The sequence below is a fragment of the Myotis lucifugus genome, unplaced genomic scaffold (assembly GCF_000147115.1).
Source record: "Myotis lucifugus unplaced genomic scaffold, Myoluc2.0 scaffold_465, whole genome shotgun sequence".
In the NCBI taxonomy this organism is placed as follows: domain Eukaryota; kingdom Metazoa; phylum Chordata; class Mammalia; order Chiroptera; family Vespertilionidae; genus Myotis; species Myotis lucifugus.
Genome location: NW_005871513.1, coordinates 400,645 through 421,180, shown reverse-complemented (window position 1 = coordinate 421,180; position 20,536 = coordinate 400,645). Strand labels below are relative to the sequence as shown.

General features: G+C 53.5%; 2 protein-coding genes across 5 annotated transcripts in view; both read right to left on the bottom strand.

The window, feature by feature from the left end:
* Positions 1 to 469: 469 nt before the first annotated feature.
* PKN3 (protein kinase N3) lies at positions 470 to 11,090 on the bottom strand. Of its 3 annotated transcripts, none has more exons than XM_006103147.3 (22): positions 10,581 to 11,090; positions 8,503 to 8,734; positions 8,215 to 8,360; positions 7,603 to 7,714; positions 7,390 to 7,517; positions 6,986 to 7,169; positions 5,409 to 5,555; positions 5,217 to 5,326; positions 4,986 to 5,129; positions 4,534 to 4,609; positions 4,281 to 4,449; positions 3,972 to 4,074; positions 3,796 to 3,863; positions 3,444 to 3,507; positions 3,220 to 3,311; positions 2,659 to 2,835; positions 1,964 to 2,026; positions 1,780 to 1,856; positions 1,221 to 1,363; positions 1,026 to 1,133; positions 816 to 896; positions 470 to 728 (listed from the first exon to the last, which is right to left on the bottom strand). In XM_006103147.3, exons 1-22 carry the CDS (start codon positions 10,602 to 10,604, stop codon positions 516 to 518), a joined length of 2,661 nt encoding a protein of 886 aa, XP_006103209.1. In that variant the 5' UTR covers positions 10,605 to 11,090; the 3' UTR covers positions 470 to 515. The 3 variants fall into 3 exon arrangements, with proteins under 3 accessions (XP_006103209.1, XP_023600213.1, XP_014301083.1); XM_023744445.1 differs by having other exon boundaries at positions 3,972 to 4,071; XM_014445597.2 differs by lacking the exon at positions 10,581 to 11,090 and adding an exon at positions 9,542 to 9,986.
* A 3,375-nt stretch (positions 11,091 to 14,465) lies between these two features.
* The window catches only part of SET (SET nuclear proto-oncogene), an 11,665-nt gene continuing 5,594 nt past the window's right edge, over positions 14,466 to 20,536 (bottom strand). For both annotated transcript variants that reach the window (XM_006103145.3, XM_006103146.3), the window contains exons 2-8: positions 19,505 to 19,562; positions 18,743 to 18,885; positions 18,279 to 18,382; positions 18,065 to 18,178; positions 17,047 to 17,217; positions 16,815 to 16,961; positions 14,466 to 16,240 (exon numbers count right to left, since the gene is read on the bottom strand). In XM_006103145.3, coding sequence (XP_006103207.1) covers positions 16,217 to 16,240; positions 16,815 to 16,961; positions 17,047 to 17,217; positions 18,065 to 18,178; positions 18,279 to 18,382; positions 18,743 to 18,885; positions 19,505 to 19,562 — 761 coding nt within the window. In that variant the 3' untranslated portion in view covers positions 14,466 to 16,216. The remainder of the gene's footprint in view (positions 16,241 to 16,814; positions 16,962 to 17,046; positions 17,218 to 18,064; positions 18,179 to 18,278; positions 18,383 to 18,742; positions 18,886 to 19,504; positions 19,563 to 20,536) is intronic.

The following is a 20,536-nucleotide window of genomic DNA, read 5'->3' as shown; positions in this document are numbered from 1 at the left end:
AGAGCCACCATCTTGTGCCTGAAACGAAGGGCGGACCCCGAGGGCCTGGGGCTGCTCACGTCTGCCCACACCTCCCAGCCTCAGAGCAGACTGACCTCCTAAGGAAGGAGGGGAGGAAGAGGACCTGTGCCGGGCTAGGGCCCCAGTGCCCGGGGCATCCGGAACCTTCCACCCTCCCAGCCAGAATCCCTCTAGTGCACAGTTTCGCATATTTAATAATCCATAAAGCAAGTCAAGTATTAAAAACCAAACCAAATTGCTCCTCACCATGCCACCCTTTCTGTCCACGTCTGGCTGAGAGACGGGAGGGGCGGGGGAGGAGGAGGGAGGGAGCACCAGGCCCAGAGACTGAGCCGAGCCACCACCTCGAGTCCGAAGGGCTGATAAATACCAGGCAAGGCCTGGCCTCCAGGGCAGGGCGGGTAGCTGGGCAGACGGGTGGGCAAGGGAGGCTCTAAGAGTCGGGGGGCGGGGGGGGGGGGGGGGGGCAGGAGACAGGGACACGGGAAAGGCCCTCAGGGCTCCAGGAATCGCTCTGACACGAAGTCGAAGTCCCGGAAGGCGGCCTGCTGGCGGGCAGTGAGGGGGCCGCGGGGGTCTGGCGGGGTCAGGGCAGGCGGCAACCCCGTGAACTCGCCCTCGAAGTAGCGCAGGTCTGTGGGCCCGCAGAGGGTGGGTGCAAAGGGGGGCTGCACAGCGCGGGCCAGCAGAGCCTGCCAGTCGGTGGTCTGGGGACAAGGGCAGAGGTGCCTGAGGTGACGGCAGTGGCAGCCCACGAGGTCCCTCCGCACCTCCCACTGCGCCCGGCCACTCACCCCGAAGAAAGGCTGTGTCTTGATCTCCTCGGCGTCCTGCTCGCCGGCCCCCAGGCGCTTCTCCGGGCACTTCTGGAGGAGCTGGGCAAGAGCAGTGCTCACCGAGGGCACTGGGCCCCAGGCTGCCGCCTCCCCAAGCCCCCGAGGGAGCTGGGCCCAGGGCCCCGAGGACGGGTGGTGCCGCCCAGCCCTGCACCCTGCACTCGTTACCTTCTGAATGAGCTCGAGTCCTTGCACCGACAGAAAGCGGGGATACGGGGCCTCCGCATTGACGATGCAGTCAAACACCTCCTCCTCGGTGTCCCCTGGGAATGGGCACTGCGGGGAGGGGGGCTCAGCGGGGTGCACGGCCACTCCCAGCCCACCCCGACCTCGAGGCCCTGGCCGCCCAGGCTCGGCACTCACCTCACCCACCAGCATCTCGTACAGCAGCACGCCCAGCCCCCACCAGTCCACGGCCCGCGTGTAGGCCTCCTGGGTCAGCACCTCGGGGGCCAGGAACTCCGGGGTGCCGCAGAAGGTGCTGGTCCGGTCCCCAAAGCCAATCCCTGCAAATCAACATCCACATCAAAGCCGGCTCAGTGTGTCTGGTCCGCAGTAACCTCTGTGGTAAGATCCAACAACCAACCCTTATGTCCCCCCAAACCTAACTGCCAAGCCCTGCCCCACTCTCGGAGGTGGGAATGGATTTTACGACATCGGACCTAGGCAGCGAGGCTCGGCCAAGCTCAGGTGCCAAGGCCACGAAGGAAGCAGAACCCAGTGCCCTCGCCCAGCTCTGGAGCACAGGCTCGCCCTTGGGCCAAGGGAAGCTAGGGCTCCTCAGAGCTTGTAGGGTTGGGGAGGAAGCACTTGGTCCCTGGACTGAGGGTGCGGTGGGGAGATTTCCCGGGAGACGCCACTTGCTGGCCTGGACTGGGTGCCAAGGCTGGAGGACACAGGATCCTGGACGGGAGACACCCACCTTCCTTACATAGCCCGAAGTCTGCGATTTTCAGGAAACCCTGGGCGTCCAGCAGAAGATTATCCAACTTAAGGTCCCTGGGAGGGTGGGGGGCAGAGCAAAGGGGCCCTGGAACGGCGCCCAGGAGAAAGACGGCATCCGCGCCCTCGCCACTCCCCCAGCCTCCCTCCCGGGGACAAGTTACCTGTAAATGATCTTCTTCTCGTGCAAGAACTGCAGTCCCAGGACCACACAGGCCAGGTAGAACCTGGAGGGGGTTTAGGGGAAGCTTAGGCCCAGGACTGTGGGGGGAAGGGAGGGCAGGGAGGCGCAGGATGGCCATGGCCTGGGGACCCTTGGATGTGGGCAAGAAGCTGGGACAAGCCTCTTGGGGGGGTGGGGCTCCCCCAGACAGCAGCCCAAGGTTGCTGCCAGCTCACAGCCTCCTCTTCCTGGGGTCTCAGATCTCATTCTCCCGGCCTCCTCCCGGCAGCCTGCAGGCCTGTTTTCAAATGAGGCTGAGACCCCAGGTCAGTGACGTGCCCGGGGTCACACAGCTAGTGGCAGAGCTGGTATGAGCCCAGACTTCAGGGGCGCACTCTGGTGGACAAGAACTAACTTCAGCTGCCAGTCACTATTCACCGGCAATTCATTAATGTTATGCCCATCTCTGCAACCAGCCTCTGAAACAGTTATTTTCAACCCGCTTCCTAGCTACATAAACGGAGGCTCAAGGTCACAAATTCTGTGAGAGCTGATACCCAGGATTTGAACCCAGGCCTCCCTGACGCCCTGCTCCGTCGCTGATGGGTGCCCGGAGGAAGCAGGGTGAGGGAGGCCCAGTGTAGGGAACCAGGGCCGGCTTGTTGGAAGAGGCAGACGAGAGGAACGGAAACCCACCGCGCCTGGGGCTCAGGGAAAACGTCCTCGTGGATCTGCATCATGAGGTCGCCACCCGGCGCAAACTCGGTCACGAAGCAGGCGTGGCTGGAGGTCTGGAAGCAGGCCAGGAGGGACAGCAGGAAGGGGTGCCCCGTGCGGCCCACGGCCTCCAGGATCCGCTTCTCGCAGAACAGGCTGAGGGGAGGGTGTGGGTTTCAGAGGGAAGGAAACCTCCACTGCTGTGCCCTGCACCCACAGGACACCCCAAGCTCACTGTGCCTCAAAGTGCCGGGCAGCTACGTGGAGTGACAGTTTCTCTGTATCAGGAACTCACGTGGGTCATTTAACCTGCACAACCACCACTGTCCCATTTTACAGATGAGGAAACTGAGGTGCAGAGGGACCTGCCCAAGGGCCCATCGTTAACTGCAGGTGCTAAAAAAAGAACCCAGGCCTGGCTGGCCCCAGAGTCACCACTTCAAAGCCCCAGGAGGGTTCGGCTGCCTTCTGGTGCCAATAGCCCAGGCCAGCCATCCGGGGCCCGCTGCAGGCCCGGTGCCCCGTGGCATCACCACACACCTCTCTATCTCGTCCCGGCTCAGCACCTCCTGCTTCTTCAGCGCTTTGATAGCGTAGTATTTCCCCGTCCCCTTGAACTGCACCAGGAGAACCTGGAGACCAGAGAAAGGCTGGGCTCCAGGTGGGCAGTACCGGGAGCCTTTACTTCCCCCAACTACTACCTCACGATCACAGCGTCCTCCGAGCTAATGCGCCGAGGGCTGCCCACCCTGCACTGCACCCACCTTCCCAAAGTGTCCCCGACCCAGCACAGCCAAGCAGCGGAAGTCCTGAAGCCGTGGGGGTTTCCTGAAAGAGAGCGGGCACAGGAAGCCCCCTGGGCCAAGGCTGGGCCTCCACCAGCCCTTCATGTCCAATCCTGGCCTGGCCCCACCTCTGGGGCTGGCGGACGGGGGCTCAGGACAGCGGTTGCCTGGAGTCTGGCATACAGCTGGGCTCAATAATGTTGGTTCAGAGTGAGAACCTGAGCGAGCCAGTGAATGCGCCCAGGAGCCGCGGGGTGAGGACTGAGTGGACACACAGGCACTCGAGTGAGTGGACAATGTCTCAAACAAGAAGGTGAACCTGACGGGGTACCTGGTCGCGGAGGCGGGTGGAGATGACCCCAGTCGAGTCCTGGGCTCCATGTGGGGGCGTTTGGTGCGCTGTGAGGGAGGGCAGAGGGGCTCAGGGCAGAGCAGGGCTTCCTTCCTCCCTCCCTGCAGCTCCGCCACCCCCAGCCCAGCACCCCCAGGGCTACCAGCCCCCCTCACCGGCGTCTCTTCGAGGGCTGGCTCCCGGGGCAGGTAAAGGCGCGGGGGCTTGGGTGGCGGCCTCATCTCTTCTCCCAAGGGGGTCTTCTTGGGTGGGAAACTACTGTGGGGAGGGAGCAGACACATGGTGGGGCACAGGCAGACAGAACAGCTGGGGGATGGACACACAGCCATGGAGAGAGAGAGAGAGAGAGAGAGAGAGAGAGAGAGAGAGAGAGGGAAATGGACAGAAAGACAGACACTGACAGCACCTGGAGAGGCGGGCGCTGCAGAGAAGCTGGGAGTCTGGGGGGTGAGGTGGCTTCTCACCTGGGCGAGGCAGGGCTGGTGGCCCCCCGAGGAGTGGCAGGGGTCCGGGGGCACCCTTTGGGCGGGCTGATCGTGCTTGGGGAGCTGCAGGGGGGCAGCAGGTTCATGACCAAGCGCCCCCAGGCCGCCATGCTGAGGTTCATCTGGGAAGCCCTCAGGAAGTCCTGACCTGCGGCCAAAGGGAGGTTCAGTCCCGGGGCCCCCTGACCCCCCTGCCCTCTTCCCCACGTACACAGCCCTCTCCTGTCCGTACCCCTGCGCTTAGAGAAAATGCGTTTCTGCCTCTGCAGCCGGGGCCTCCTCTCAATGACAGGGTCACAGAAGGTTACCTGTGGGGTCACAGAAGGTTACCTGAAGACCAGTCCCCTCCCACCCCACCTGCCATGGGCACCTCCCCAGCCTCCAGGATCCCAGCCTGAGCCCTCAGTGACAACGATGCAAGAGCCAGAAGGGCTCAGAGAGACGGAATCAACATCCTCATTGGTACCAGTGGGGAAACTGAGGCCCAGAGAAGAGAGGCACTTGTCTAGAGTCACCCATGAAGCAGGGCAGTCAGGACAAGGACACAGGCCTCTGGACTCCGTGTGGGCCTCGGAGACGGCCTGGGAACCTATTCTTGGAGACCTCCTCCCTCTGGGCCTCAATGTCCATTCCTCCGAGGGAGCCAGGAACCCATGTGATCAGAAGGCAGGGGTCAGTGGGCACCTGGGCAAAGAGCAGCCCCTGGGGCACCAGGCTGAGGGTGAGCTGGTGACACGCATTGTCCAGGAAGTCCTCCAGCCGCAGGAAGGCCACGCCGCACAGCTGTCGCCAGTCCCGCCAGTGCACCCCGATCTCCAGCTCTCGGGCCTGTATCGGAAAGGCCGGTTGAAGATGGGGCTGGCCTTCCACCCGGTGGCCCAAAGTCACCCCTGGCCTCACAAAAGCCGGCCTCACCCGCTCCAGGGGGATGACAAAGGTCTGGTCCCAGGACTGCTGGGCTACCGGCCCCCAGCCCGTCTGGCCCACGATGCGATTGTCCACCTTTAGCACGGCCAGCACCTCACCTGCAGGGCCAGAACCAGGGCTCAGGGAAGGCCAGGAGTGGGGGTTGCTGCCCCCCAGAGCTCCCTGCAGCCCCTTACTCACTGGCCAGCTCTCCTGTGCCACGCTGCTGCCTGGCTCTGCCCCGAAGCCAGCCCTGGGAGGGGCTCCTGGCCAGCGCGGTCACCGGGGACCGGCCGGGCACAGCTGTCAGCAGCTGCTCACAGCCCAGGAGGTGGACCTGCAGTGTCCCTGTGGGGAGCGGGGGGTGGGGGAAGGTAGGGGGGAAGGAAAGCATGGTCAGGTGCCAACCTCCCACTGCCACCCCCAGTGGACACCTGGACCCCAGGAACACTACCTTCTTGTAGAGATGGCTGAACCCAGAGCCTGCCCACATTAGGCCTTGGCAGCCATCTGCCACCCTCCAGGCAGACCAGCTGGCCCTCCCTCCTGAGCACCGTCCATGTGTTGGGGGCAGCAGGGACCCACAGGCGGAGGAGTGACCCTCAGACCTCAGCCAAGCCACATGGAGCCACGGTGCATGATGACATGCTACCCAGGGCTCAGGGCCTGGGAGCGGCGTGGCAGAGACCAGAGCTTGGGGAGCAGGAAGCCGGGCTGCCTGTCCTATCCCCCCTCCTCCCTGGGCCTCAGTTTCCCCATCTGTACAGAGGGAAGGAGTCTCAGCTCTGTCCCACCTCCCACGAGGGGTACAAAGAGTGTTTTGCCAACCAAGTGGATTCGTTTTTAGGGTCACTGGACTTTTGTCCCTCGAAGAGGAAGCAGTAGGGCTCGAGTAGTTTTTGAGGAAATAAACTGGGCCAAAGAGCACCATTTAAGGAGTCCAGGCCTGGGGGTTACACCCCAAAGGACCTTAGACGAGGGCAGTGGCCTGGGGAGGAACTAAGGTGTTTAGCCAGGAGACAGGTTTAGAGTGGCCCCGATAGCCCACTTCTAGGCCTTTTAACAAGTCATTTCCCCTGCCTTCCCCAGCTCATCCATTTGGCCAAATCTCATAAGCCCGGTACGGCCGAGCTCAGACACCACCATCTCCTCCAGGGATCATTCTTGATTCTCTGAGGCCGGGTGAGGGGGCCCATCCGGCCGCTGCACCTCCCCCTCTCAGCTCTGCTCACAATGGGATGTGGCCTGTGTACCCTCGAACCAGCTCTGAGCAGGAAGGCTCTCTAGTTGGTGCTGTCTCCCAGGTGGGAAGCTCAGGGCTTCCAAAGTCTGCATCTGAGATTACTTACTGATTGCAATTCAGCTGCCACTCTCAGGAGACAGATCCAACTTGGGATAAGAACGAACTCTGTAATAGCCCAAGCTGCCCAGGACTGGGTACCAAGGCCTCCGGGGCTGAGAGCTCCCTAACACTGGCGCTTTCAACGTTACTATGGTTACTCATTTAAATAATAGCTTCACTGACAGAGTGCTAACTGTGCCCAAAGAGTGCTTAGCACTGCATTTTCACAGCAACCCCATGAAGGAGGTGCTGTTATCGTCCCCATTTTACAGATGGATAAACTGAGGTTGGGAGAAAGGATGTCAGTTGTCCAAGGGCTCAGAGCTAGGGGGTGGTGGAGCCGGGATTGGAACCCTTCTCCAGAGTTCTTCCCCACTGTATCTCAGCCCTTTCTGGAAGGGAACGAGAGCTCTGCCGTGGGAGGGGCTCCTGCTACCTGTCATGGCGATGGGCTTTACAAGCATCCCCGAAGGCTGAGGGTTCCCAGACACAGCAGTCCGCAGCTCCCGGGCCACTCTGCCACGCAGAGGGTGGGCAGGAGGCAGTCCTTCCAGCAGCTGCTCCAAGGCCAGCCGCAGGAGGTCCAGTTTCTGGGAGGACTCCTGGAGCTGGGCCTGAGCCTGCAGAGGGGACACAGGCCAATGGGGTAAGGGGTGTGGGGGCACTCGCTCGGGCCACCTGTAGACACCCCCCCTCTGAGGTCTAGACAGAATGAGCCTCCTGGTTCCTCACTGCCACCCCACATGGCCAGTCCATGGTGCCTCCCGTCGCTGCAGAGGGGGGATGGGAACAAGGAGACCCTCAGAGAGGAGTGGCAACAGGAGGGGACGGCGGCCTGACCTCGGCCAGCGCCTTGCGGTCTTGCATTCGCCGGCTACCCAGCAGCTTCACCACGTTCTTGGCCCCGTCGGCCACGGCAGCCTCAATGCGCAGCCGGTGCCTCAGCTCCTCCGCCAGCAGTTCAGGACCTGGGAGGAGGGGGTCAGCCCTCAGGCCCACGCCCTGCTCTGCCCTGCCCATCCCCGCTTCGCTTCGAGAGGTGCGAGGCCTCACCTGGCTCCGGGGACCCGCTGGCCTCCAGGCTGCTGATCTTCATCCGCAGCAGGGCCACCTTCAGCTGGCTGTCCCGCAGCATCTGCTGAGCAGCTGCCAGGAGCTTCCTCCCCTGTGGGGTCGTGACATGCGTTAGCCCAGAGCCACCCTGGTCAGACCAGGGACTGGAGCTAAGCCTCCCCCGTTCACCAGGACCGAAGCCAAGCCTCCCACAGTAGGCCAGATAAAGAACCGAGCCTCCCTTGTTAGATGCGGTCCGGGGCAGAGCCTCCCCCATCAGACCAGATAAGGGCTGAGGTCAAGCCTCCTCCGGCATGTCAGGCCTGAGCTCCCCCATCAGGCTGGGGGCTGGCACTGGGGCTGGGTCTTCCCTATTAGACTGGGAACTTCCGTGTTTGCCTTCTCTGTTAGACTAGGGGTGGGAGCCATGCCTTCCCCACCAAGCTGGGATTCGGGACGATGCCTTCTCCACCAGACTAAGGGTTAGGACTGTGTCTCCCTTATTGCATCAATGGCTGGGTAGCATTTCCCTTTCAGAATAGAGGCGGGAACAGCACCGACCCTCATAATCCAAGAGCCAAATCTCTCCCCATCAGAGCCCAGGGGCCTCACCTTGGGTGTGCCGCGGGCATATGTGTGGGTCATGTTCTCCGCCCCCTGCTTCACCTTCAGCTCCACCTGCAGCTGCCTCTGTAGAGCCTCCAGGTGCCGGGCCCTTGGCTGCTCTGGCGGAGGCCGGGGTCCCGGGGCCACAGGTTCTGTGTGCACAACATGGAGGGCCCATAAACCCCTCACCTACAGCCTAGCTCTCTCCTCCTCCCCTCCTGGGCAGGGCCGAGGAGCTGGGTTAGTGAGCTGGGACCTCCTGTCCCCAGGGGGCTGCTCAGCCTCTTCACTCACCAGCTGGGGGGCCGGGCAGCAGGATGCGGGTGTGCAGCTCCTGGAGCTCCCCATGCAGCTGCTCCAGGCGGCGGTTGGAGGTCCGGAGGAGCTGCTGCACGTGGCCCAGGTGGCGGCGGTCGGTGGCCGCCCGCCGCAGGTTCTCCACACCCTCCTTGATTTTTAGCTCCTTCTGGATGGCCCGGCGGATCGCCTCTTTCTCGTCCTCTGGGGGCCGCTGGTCCGGCCCAGGCTGTGGGATGGCAGAGGAGCAGGCCACTCAGTGCCCGCCGCCGCCGGCCTCAGCTCAGCACGCACAGCGGGGGAGGGAGGCACGGATGGCACCCGGGACCCACACACAGGGTGTGGGCAGCATCTCTGACTGCAGAGGAGTAGCCCTGAGCCGGGTGGAAACCCCACGGCTATTTGTCCAGCCCACGCTCCTGTCCTCTGTACTTGTGAGGAGGGTGAGGGGAAAACTGTTCCCCTGTGCGGGGTGCTTCGGGGGCCAGGGTCTGTGAGGGCTTGGTGTACATTAATTTGTCAGTCCTGACAACAACCCCGTGAGGTGGGTGCAGTTGTGTCCCCGTTGTGTCGGTGAGAAAACGGAGGCACAGAGAGAGGGCGAGTAACCTGCCATGGTCACACCACAGAGGGGACACCACCACCCCTAGGCCCCGGCCCCTCTCTGCCAGCCTCGCTTCCCAGGCTGCTGCTCTAAAGCTGGGGTTCAGGCTAAGATCTGGGCCAGAAAAGAGGCGAGGGATTTACTCAAGGTTAGAGGGCAGCTGGAGGCCTGAGTGGGGCCGGGACTGTTCCCTTGAGGCCTCAGGTGGCAAAGCAGAGGCACACAGAAGGGCTAGGGAGGCCTCCGGGGACCCTCTCCTGGGCCGAGCTCCCGGGAGAAAGCAAAAGGCTTTCTCACAACTTCACCCCAGGCCGGAGCGAGGCAGAGGCAAACCTTCCCAGAGCCCATTTCAAACCAGCCGTGCCAAAGCCGACCTCAGCCCAGGGTCACCCATGACCCCTCCCAGGGGCTCCTGCAGGGCCTCCGCCTTACCTCTCCGCTCGCCATCTCCGGAGCCCAGTGGAAGGGTAGCCACCCCAGCCTCAGGGACCCCACCCCCAGCCCAGGCCTGGGGCCGGGCAGGCCAGGCCGGCCGAGGGCAGGGGTGGGGCTCAGGAAATCCTTTGCCGGCTCTAGGCTCTAGACTGGAGGCGCAGGCCAGAGCCAAGGGCTGGAGCAAACAAAGCTCCCATGGAGCTGGGGGCCCGGCCACCGGGGTCCTGAGTCACCCAGCTCCACTGCTGGGCGGAGGTTCACAGGAAATAGGAAAATGTGTACAAGTCGCTGCTGGAACAGGCGGAGGGAGCTCCGCAGGAAGGAGGTTGTGGGGGGGCGGGGGAGACGCAGCCCTGAGGTTGCCACAGCATCGGGGTGGAGGCCACCCCGCTCTTGAGCGTGGCCCAGACTCCTGTCTGCTCGGGGCTGGACGCCTGCCCTGTGCACACACACCTCCCCGTCGGCTCTTCACGGGAACATCACCTCACCCTCCCCAAGAGCAGATATGCACGCAGCCTTGGCTCCTGTGCCCACTGCACCTAGTGCCGCTATGGCTGTGGCTGTGGCAGGAACCCGGCCCCTCCCCCTTAGGGCTGGACTCCTCTTGTGCTCTGGGAGGGTCCCCCCACCCCAAGTGCGCCGGGACTAGCCCCTCCCGGGCCCCTCGCCCAGAGCGCACGAATTCTGCCCCCCCAGGGCCGCTCCCCGGGGAGCCCGCACAGACCTCCCTTTACTTTCCTGAAGAACCGATTTAGGACACTGGGGCCCACCCTCGTGGCTCTGACCGAGGGTTCAGACGTGCTCCTAGGCTGGCCTGGCGGGGGGTTCCGAGTCCATGGGGGTGATTTGGGGACGCTCCCAGGGGGCACGAACGCCTTACTCCCGTGCGCAGTTATGCCCTGCGAAGGGGACGGGGCGGGAGGGCCCGCGGCAGGGGCAGCAAAGGGACGCGGGGCGGAGCTGGGGACACCGCCGGAGGCTCCCCCCGCCCCCCTCGGCCGGCGCCCGCACCCCGGCCTCTCCCGGAGCCGTTCACCTGCCGCAGCGCCGCCTCCTCCATGGCGCGCTCTGGCCGCGCGGCCTCTTCTCACCGGTCGGGCTCCGGAAGCCCCGGCCCCTCCGCCGAGACTTTCAAAACTTGAAACTTCCCGGGAAGCGGCGCCGGAGCGGCGGGAGCGGGCGCCCCCTCCCGAGGTCCGCGGGCCTCCGGGACCTGGACTCAGCGCCGCCGCTCGGCCGCGCCAGGTCGGCTCTCGGGGCTCCACTCGCAAACCCGAGGCCACGGCACCTCCCCCGGCTCCGAGGTCCCGTGGGATTTCTCTTCTGAGGCCGCAGTTCCTTCTCGGGGACGCTGACCCCCGTCCCGGGACAGGAGGGCAGGAAGGGGCATCGCCCGGCTGGAGTCCTCGGGTCGCTGCGCCGCGTGCTCGGAGGGGCGGGTCCGAGCGCAGTCAGCGCCGCCTGCTGACCGCGGGCGCTGCCGGTGTGGCCGGTCACTGCGGGCGGGTCAGCCTCCTCCTCCGGAGAACCCCACCGCGACCAGGCTCCGCCCCTCAACGGCTTCCTCTCCGAGGTCGTCGGTGTCGGAAGGGCTAATCCCAAACGTGTCGCCCCCACGTCTTAATAAGACTGAACAGAGTGGCGCCTCACCCAAGAGATGCCGAAGCCAATCTCAGGGGAAAGCATCGAACGTCTCGTGCCTCCACTTGGTCCACCTGGAGCTCTGGTTCGGCGGAGCCATTGCCCACCTTTGTCCCGAGAGGCCCGTCTACAGAGACACACGGACACCCCGTGTACTGCCGCTGTCTCGGAAGGTAGCTAACCGGGCCGCACTGGATGCCCTGGCGATGGCTGGCCTGAGGAGGGAATCCAGGTGCCGTATTGCCTAGCGTACCTGTAGCTGTCTAGCCACTTCCTGGGATCCTGTCCTCACCTGCACCTTGTGCCAAAGGAGCCACATCCCAGAAGTGTCAAATATTGAAATAGTGCAATTGGCAAGCCAGGGACAACCCTGGGGTATTGCCCTGCAATGGGACATCAACCGAGAAGCATCACCAACGGCAAAGGCAACTTGGTTCAGTGGGGGACAAGCCTGCTTTTCGCAATCAGAGGCAAGTCGGGACACTTACTGATACTGAGGGAGACGCTAACACATAAGAGGCTCTGGTATCAAGCTGCCCGCAGGTTAATGTAATTAACCGTAATTTGGAAGTCAGGACTATCAGCTTCTGACTGCAGGTTGTACGCTAGTGGGAAAACCATGAATTGAACTAGCAAAACTATGGTCTAGCTCCCAGCCTGAGGACCACTCATTCACTTTTGCAGCCAGAAAGCTGAACTATGTCAAAGAACTGGCATTTATTTTCCAAATTTTCTTTGAACCGTTCCACTGCTTGTCACCAAGGGAAAGTAGACTCCATCCTTTTCAGTGAACCCCAGGCTGGGCAAACCTACAGGGAAACCTGATGGGAGTCTGAGCGGACAGCTAGCTGTACTGTCTGTGTGACAGTGATGGGAATTCACGAAATTTTCATTCTTAGCAAAATTGAAGTTTACATTCAACATCCATCATATTGTTAACTACATAACTATCAACCTGAAAGGAACCTAAATTCCTAGCAGGGTACGTAGGAAACATTTTTCCCTTTCTATACTCTTTCAGTATGAGAAACATCCATCCATCTACATTTAGATCTGCCTCCCTCGGGTAGTATCTGAGTACACAATGTCACCAACTGATCAAGCCAGCACACACCCTCCTTTGAAAAGTCCTCTCTGTTCTTATTCTAATCACAAAACTTGTCTTTTCCTTCAGACCTGTTAAAAAGTAAATTTGTAAGCCAGTAAGCACAGCCAGATATTCAAAAGGAAATGGTCACTGCTAGGGTGGAGGATAGACTTTTCAAAATAAGATGTCCTCTTTGTTTTTAAAGGATGTGCTTCTTTTTTAAAAAATATATTTTTATCAACTTCAGAGAGGAAGAGGGAGAAATACCAATGATGAAAGGATCATAGATTGATTGCCTCCTGCACACCCACCACCAGGGACGGAGCCCAAAACTGGGAATGTAAACATGACCTCCTGGTTCATTGGTCGAGGAGCAACACTGGCTAGGCAAGATGTCCTCTTTAAACAATTGTAGACTACTCCTGAAGATCTTGACTCAATCTTCAGGAAATCCTGAGTCTCCTTTACCCTTTACAACAGAATTCCATTCTTGTAAATAGCCAAAAAATAATCATAGAATAATGTAACAAAAAAAGGCAGAAAAAACATGTTTCTGGGACCAAGAGAAACCATGAAGCCATTTGCCGGAAGCCGGTCCATCCTTGCTGCTTGACACGGTCGCTGCAGGAAAGAAACATCTGCACAGCATGTTTCAAGGGACCTGGCGTATGTAGCATACTGTTCTTAATATGTTTGCTCCCTTTAGCGCCATGTGTTTTAACCAAGGTCACCTCTCCGAGAAAGGTTGTTTCCCCAGGTGGGGATTTTTTCCCTAAGGTTAGGGAGGGGATACAACCCCTTAATTAAGTGCCAGGTGGGTAGTTAAGCTACATAATCTTTACTCTCTGGAATGGAGATAAGAAACGCCCTAACCTTTGTAATAGAAATTGACAGGATTAAAATCGGCTGGTATAAATGCGGATGTAACAAGACAATAAACATCAGATCCTCATCAGATCCTGATCAGATCCTAACCAGAGCTTGGCTGGAGTTCCTAACCAGAACTTTGGCTGGAGATCCTGGCTAGAGGTCCTGACTAGGCTGCTGATCAACTGAAGGCTGTCTTCGTGTCATCCCTTCTTCGCCGACTCCGTCCACACCTTTGGGGACTCCTGGACCCGCTGGGGTTGGACCCCAGCAGCCATTGTGCCATAAAGCAGAATGATAGATTGCCAGATTAATTCAGAAACACAACTGTCCAGGAATCCTCTAAATACCCAAAAGGTCATACCTTTTATAGCCAAACAGCTAACCCAAGTAAAGCAAATTTGTCAGCTCAACAGGACATCCAAGTACTCTGTGGACCAATTAAACTCTCCATTTTAGAGCCAGAGTTGGGTGAAATAGTGAGGGCCTGTTTACGTAGGTCAGGGAATCATCTTTTAGAAACCAGGGCATCATTGGAGAAACCAAGGTTAACCTCAACTGGAGGGATGCTCTAAAATAGAACCTCAAGGTTTTGAAATTAATGTAAAGACACATTACAAGCTACTATCCTCTATGCCCCAATTCATTAAGTTCCCCTCCTAAACTAAGCGTATCAATTTGGGGAGAAACTAAACAGCTATTTGCTCCTTTGAAATGTCCTTGTACCAAAGAAGCTTTGAGCCATCCATCTAGCACTTTCCAATATATACTTGCCTAAGGGCCAACCCAAGAACTCCCTTTGCAACTGGGCACAAAGCACACACACTACTCTGTAGCCATTTTCCAGGACCCTAATGTTGCCAGTTTTCTCACAGCCTAACACTATACAAGATGTGCAGGCATAGGGGAATCTCAATAGAAAGAAAGAAGTTACCTTTAGTGACTTTTTTTTAATTCACAAAATGTTATAAAATGTGACTTCATGTGACCTATAACCTAGCCTTACCACAATCTCACCAGTACATAAAAACCAGTTTTGGTGAGGTTTAACTTTGTAAAAAACCACAGGCTTCCTTGATGTGTATTAATTAAAGTGACTTCCCCCACCCCTCAGGTACTTGCTATATTCCAATTAAGTCCTTTTTCTGTGTGTCTTATGCATACCTTTTTGTGTAGCTGTTGCCTGTGCTCTACTTACTGCTTAACTATTTAACATTTTCCCTACTTCCTGTCACTGTGAACACAAATAAGACAAAAACTTGCTTATCATCTAAGTCCAAATGCAAGAAACATTTCTCTACACAAGGAGAATGACCCCAGTCAAAAAACTCTTTATGTTCCTTTATTGGAGCAAGATTCCTGACCAGTATACAGTGATGTATTCACTAAACAGAGACCTGTGCAGAAATTACATACTATCCATCTAGATAGGTTTTATTACACTTTGCCTATTGATGGAATAGTTCCACTTATAAAATGTTTTATACATCAAATAGCTCTGAATTTGACCAGGCTGTCCATTAATTCATCTCTGAAAAAATTAACTGGCATTTAATTTCAGCTACTATACTTTACAGCATTAAAAAGCTTAGGCATTAGGTAGCTTCTCATAATATTGTTCTATGCACAATGGCATCTAGCAGGCATCAGCTCACCCAGATTCACAGACGGGTCTCATTGGAGAACGGTAAGCTAAATAGCTGGTACTTGAGACAAAAGTACGCCTAACCTGAGTTTCTTAACCACCAATATGGACTTCTTACGCTGCGAGCCTGTCTTCTGGGCCACCTTTATAGTGCCAACGAAGACACGCCAGCAATAGCCCCGTGTGTAACTCGGCATTAGAGCACCAGGTCTGTCTGGTGGTGGTGGCAGGCACTGTTATTATATCCAGGTAAATATAGACCCATTTTTTAAAATGCCAATTTGATATACAAAACTAAAGGTACAACATACTCAGAACTAAGTTTGAGCAATCTGGTATTCCAAATGATCTGAAAATTTTCAGAAACTGGTAACAAACTGTACTCATGATGTTTCCCCGCTATGGAGACATTAATACACGGATTCGAACCCCTTTACTCAGTCCACATAGCCCTGAGATCATCCTGCAAAGTGCGTATAAAATATGGAGTTGACAAAGTTTGACAATACGTTATACAAGTCAAACTTGAAATCTGTTCTGAGAGAAAAGCATCAAATCCTTTGTGTACACATTTAGTTTTATTGTAACAAAGCAACTTGTACACTTTTAACGTTTAAAACTGAGCATTATCTTTCCTTTCCAGTGAAACAAAAAGAAAATTTAAAAATAAACAGAACAAAATTACAATAGAGAAATGTCAATTCCAAATAAGATCCTACAGGTTCTGCTGATTCTCCCATCGAGTGGCAGGGCTCAAGTCATCATTAGGAGAGAATTTTATTTTAAAAGTGTCATCTTAGACTGCAAGGATGTCCGTTAAACATCACAATTAAACATGCCAAAGGAGAAGCCATGTTGTCAAAATGCCCACTTAACCCACCCAAACATCTCAAACCCACCCTTTGTTGACCTTCTATAACCCCCCTTTTTTTAAAATTTTTTTTTTCTTTTTTTAAACAAGAGAAAGTAGACAGATACATGTTGGTAAATGCTAACTGTCCATATTCACATAGAGACACAGTGTAATCTCTGAGCCCAATATACAGAGAAAGGAGGAAAAAAGCTAGAATTCTATGCACTACTACACAGGGGCCTAGCCACCTCCAGCTCCCAGCAGAGCTAAGGGAGCAGAAGGTTTTTCTTTTTTCCCACAGAGCACGGTGGTGTTGATTCCATTAAGTTTTTCTTGAGACAGGAAGGGATAAAAATGAATTTGGAACAGAAAGGGGCAAAGATTCTTTTCCCACTGTATTCTGCTCAAGGTACATCCCCCCCAAATAAGGTGAGAACCATGGTGTAAAGGAGAGAAAAGAGACCTCAAAAACAGGGCGACTGAGCACAAGAGGGGGAGAAAAAAGAAAAAGAAAAAAGACTGCAACTTGCTCCCAGGGACTGGAGAAAATTAAAAAAGGTTGGAATCCATCAGTGTTCATTAGTCATCTTCTCCTTCATCTTCCTGTAAGGAGAAAAAGCAGGCAATTAATCTTTAGGGTTAATTCTACAGTCATTTCCCAACATTCATAGGAACTATGATGAACTCCACAGAACACTATGAAGAATCTAATTTTATAGACCTATATATCACAACCTATGCTCAAATCTTAGCTGAATGACCCAGTGATTTTATTCCAGATAAATTAATTTTTCAGCACTAACTAAATCACTAGACATCTTTCAGACCAAATAATCCAAAACACAGTATGACTGTTAAGAATTTTATAGTGAATCTAAAACATGTAAATTTGTTATTTGGGAGATTTCTCCAAATATGACCAGCTGCACTATCCATACCACTTTCATTAAAGTACTGGTTAGGGAAGGACAGGATTGTGTGGTCATAAAACTAACCACAAAAGCAGAACAAGTTAAAAATCACTGATACAATCTCATCAAAATTCCTCCCAATCTTGTACAACAAAATAGCTTATCTCTTCTACAAATCCTCCCATAATTAGTTGAGTCAGTCCCTTTTTACAATATATATAACCTCTAAAATAACATGGCTTCAAAGATTATCTTTCTGGACTTACCTCTCCTTCTTCCCCCTCATCATCATCTTCATCTTCTTCACCTTCATCCTCATCCCCTTCTTCATCAATATCTTCCAACCCTTCCTCTTCTTCATCATCATCATCATCTTCTTCTCCTTCCCCTTCTTCATCATCCATGTCAGGAACCTTAAAAAACCAAGGGTTATGTTAAGAACTCATTTTCAAACAAATAAGACAAGTGAAACCTTGAATAATAGACCACTCAACTCACCAAGTAGTACTGTAATGGATTTGGCCAAATGTCATCTTTGATGACTTCTCCCAACTCATCTGCACCTGCATCAGAATGGTCAGTGAACCAGGTAAAGAAGCTTTCTGGTTCCTCATGCTGTCTCTTCCTGCTGGCTTTATTCTGTGTTTGACTTGAACGTTTCGTCAAATCCTAAATGAAGATGGAAGAACTTTTGATGTAGGCTCTCTACAAAACCTAAGTCCCCCATAATTCAAACAGCAAGATTTTAACACAAAGGAGAACAAAAAATGTACATCAATATATTATCAAACTATTATTCTTATTTATGAGAAATTACAAAATATAAAGAGAAAAGGCCCTAGAATTCTAGGTCTAGAAAGATTGTTGTCAACTTTGTATGACAAGGTTTTCCTGAAAAGGTACCATCATTTAATTTTGGCTTTTTCATAAAATTAGTTCCACTTTAACAACCAGTCCAACATAGTGTTATTTAAAAGATAATTACTAATTAAATGTGGGAATAAATGAATTTTGGGAAATGGCACGCCATTGGAAGAGCTCGATCATAAATTAAGAAACAAACAAAAACTAGTCAATTTCTATAAAAGTTTGCACTGCACAAGTTATGAGAGCTCCAGACTACTGTATTTGACTTTAACACACTGCAGTTTTTTGTTTTGTTTTTTAATCCTCATCCTAGGACATGCTGAGAAGAGAAGAGAGAAGAGGAGAAGAGAGAAGAGGAGGAGAGAAGAGAGCAACCTCTATCCGTGGGAGAAAGTGATCGGTTACCTCCCAGACATGCCTGCTGGGGGGTTGAACCTGCAACTCAGGTATATGCCCTGACCGAGACGCCAACCGGCAACCTTTTGGTGCACAGGCTGAAGTTCAACCAACTGAACCACCCTGGCCAGATTGGAATTTTTCTTGTATTTTAAGGATTTGCATAACACATTACCAAAGCACGAAGTATTGTTAAATGATTCAACTAAACCAAAATATACAAAATATTTTTGCCAAACAATTTCTCAAATACCTTTCCAGATTTCCATTTGATTTCAGTGGACTTTGAAGATGGATCACCACTCTCATTCAGATGAAACTCTTTGGAGAGAACTTTATTTTCGAAGTAAGGATTTTCATCAAAATACTACAAGAAATAGAGGATTAGAAATCAATACAAACAGCTCTTCTAACCAAAGATCAAGTTAAAATATCCATAGTGGCAAACAAGAGTTACTGATACTCACAAAATCTATTCTGTAACCTGATTTAATATCTTCAAATTCTGTCACTTCAACTCTTGTCAAATAATGCAGCGCCTCTTCATCCTCTTCCCCAAGCAGTGCAGACACTAGACCAGCAAATTATAAGCCAAATGAATATTAAACAGCAAGCACTAAGTAACAAGTGCTTGTTAAAGCACTTTAAAATTTTTCCTAATTTAGTGAGCATCTTGGTCTCATAAATCCATTAACTGAAAACCAAATGGCTCAGAGTGTCAGAGCTAGCAACATCATTTTATCAATTAAAGACAAATCCTGAGTTAGAATACAGACTCTTCTGAATAGACAGAAAACATTAATTATAAGCCTCCCCTCTCAGTGTTTCAACCTCTATGTGTAACCAACATGTTGGACCAAGTCCTCAACCAAGGTTCCTCTACTCCTTTACAAGTGGACATCCTACTTTAGTAATGCTGCTGATAACATACCTTGTGGATGGTTGACAAATGTTGTTACCCAAAAATTTGGGATTTTGGCGATCAATTCTGACCTCTTCTGAAAAAATGGTTGGCGGAGTTTGTTATATTTCTGTTCTACTTTCAAAATCTCCTCACTGGCTTGTTCATTAAGTCTGAAGCAAATGAAAAGACATGTTGACAATGATGGTACTTGACAAATACAAAAATTGCTGAGACTACAGAATATATACTCTTGTTAGCTTTAGAAAAGGGCAAAGTACACATTTATAATAAACCGAATCATCTAGATTTTTGTACCCATATTAAATTCAAGTCAAAACTAAGTTGGCAATTTGATCTGGGTTAGGCACTCAATAATGGGCAGTTCTTTAACTAGGTGCCCAAACTGAGCATTTTGGTAACGCTCTACATTTACTTCAATTACTACCAGGCTAACTTCAATTCGGTGTCCCTCAGGCAGATCAAGGGGGGAAAGACTGCTAATCAAGTCAGAACAACACTGATGCCAGAAAGCTAAACTGTCAGAAGTCCATGCACTGCAATTCAGACAACTCGCAGCCTTTGAAAGGAGATGCAATCTTTACAAAGTCAATGTACTTTCATCGAAAGCTTTTTGGTGACTACAATATTTCACAGAAAAAGAACACTGACTTCATGTTTCCGCTATCATAACCATCTCCACTTAGCCAGTGGATAGAGATTTGACCACAGTTTCAAATATCACCATAAGATGTGTTTCAGAAAACATCTAGAAATTAAGAAAAACCTTACCTGTCTATTTCATTTTGTACTTCATCAATATGTTCAATCGCTTCTTGCTGTTCTTTTTCTGCAAGAAAAAGATGCATAAAACTCAATATTAATTAGAAGCATTTATATTTATCTACCTTTCCTGATGAACAGTCTCTTGAGTTATATCAATAAAGCTGTAAAAAAACAAAAACCCAACACACACACAAAAAACTGCCTACAAGGCATGCCCTCCACGTGTTCATGCAGGTAGCTGACAAATTCAAAGACAATTCACAAATCATGCTATCTGTTAGGTATTCAAAAATGCTTGTAGCACTTTTTAGGAGTTACATTACAAAGAGACTAATCGTTAAAGTTTCTATTAAGAAAGGCAAGGAATACACCTTATTCAGGAATCCCTAAGTGTTTATTATTCATCACATTATATACCTGCAATAGACTAACACCAGCTGCTAAGTAAACTATGGAAAGCAACCCATGACATTAACAAAAACCAGGACCCCGCGCATCCATCCAACGGTAGCATCGCTCTGAGTAGGAAGCCGAAAATACCGCTCAGTCCCTACAACTGCAACACAGACCGGGCCCTGCACACGGGCCATCGCACACCCCCCACTTTCCCTCTTTAGAAGGCGAACCCCGAGACTCGTGTCTGACCTTCCTCACCCCTCCAGCCCCATTCCAGACGGGCTGATCAAGAGGGCCCAACACTTACAGGGAGTCAAGCATGAAGTCAGAAAACTGGGAGCCCCAGAAGGAGGAAGAAAAGGAGGCGCGCTGCGGGAAAGCGGCCCTTTTGTCGGGCAGAGACGGCAAAACCTATAAACTAAGTGGGCGTGAAGGGCCCCGAGTGCGCGCGGCTCGTTTCCGGCCATCCCGGGTCCGCAGCCCCCCGCCGAGAAGGAGAAGGCGGAGAAGGCGGGAGGCTTTGCAGGAGCCACGGCAGAAACCCCAGCACCCTGCCCGCCGCGCCAGTGGCTCAGCGCGCGGCCGCGCCTGGGTGGCCGCCCTACCGGGGGAGATCCCGATCAACAGAAGCATCTCCTCGGA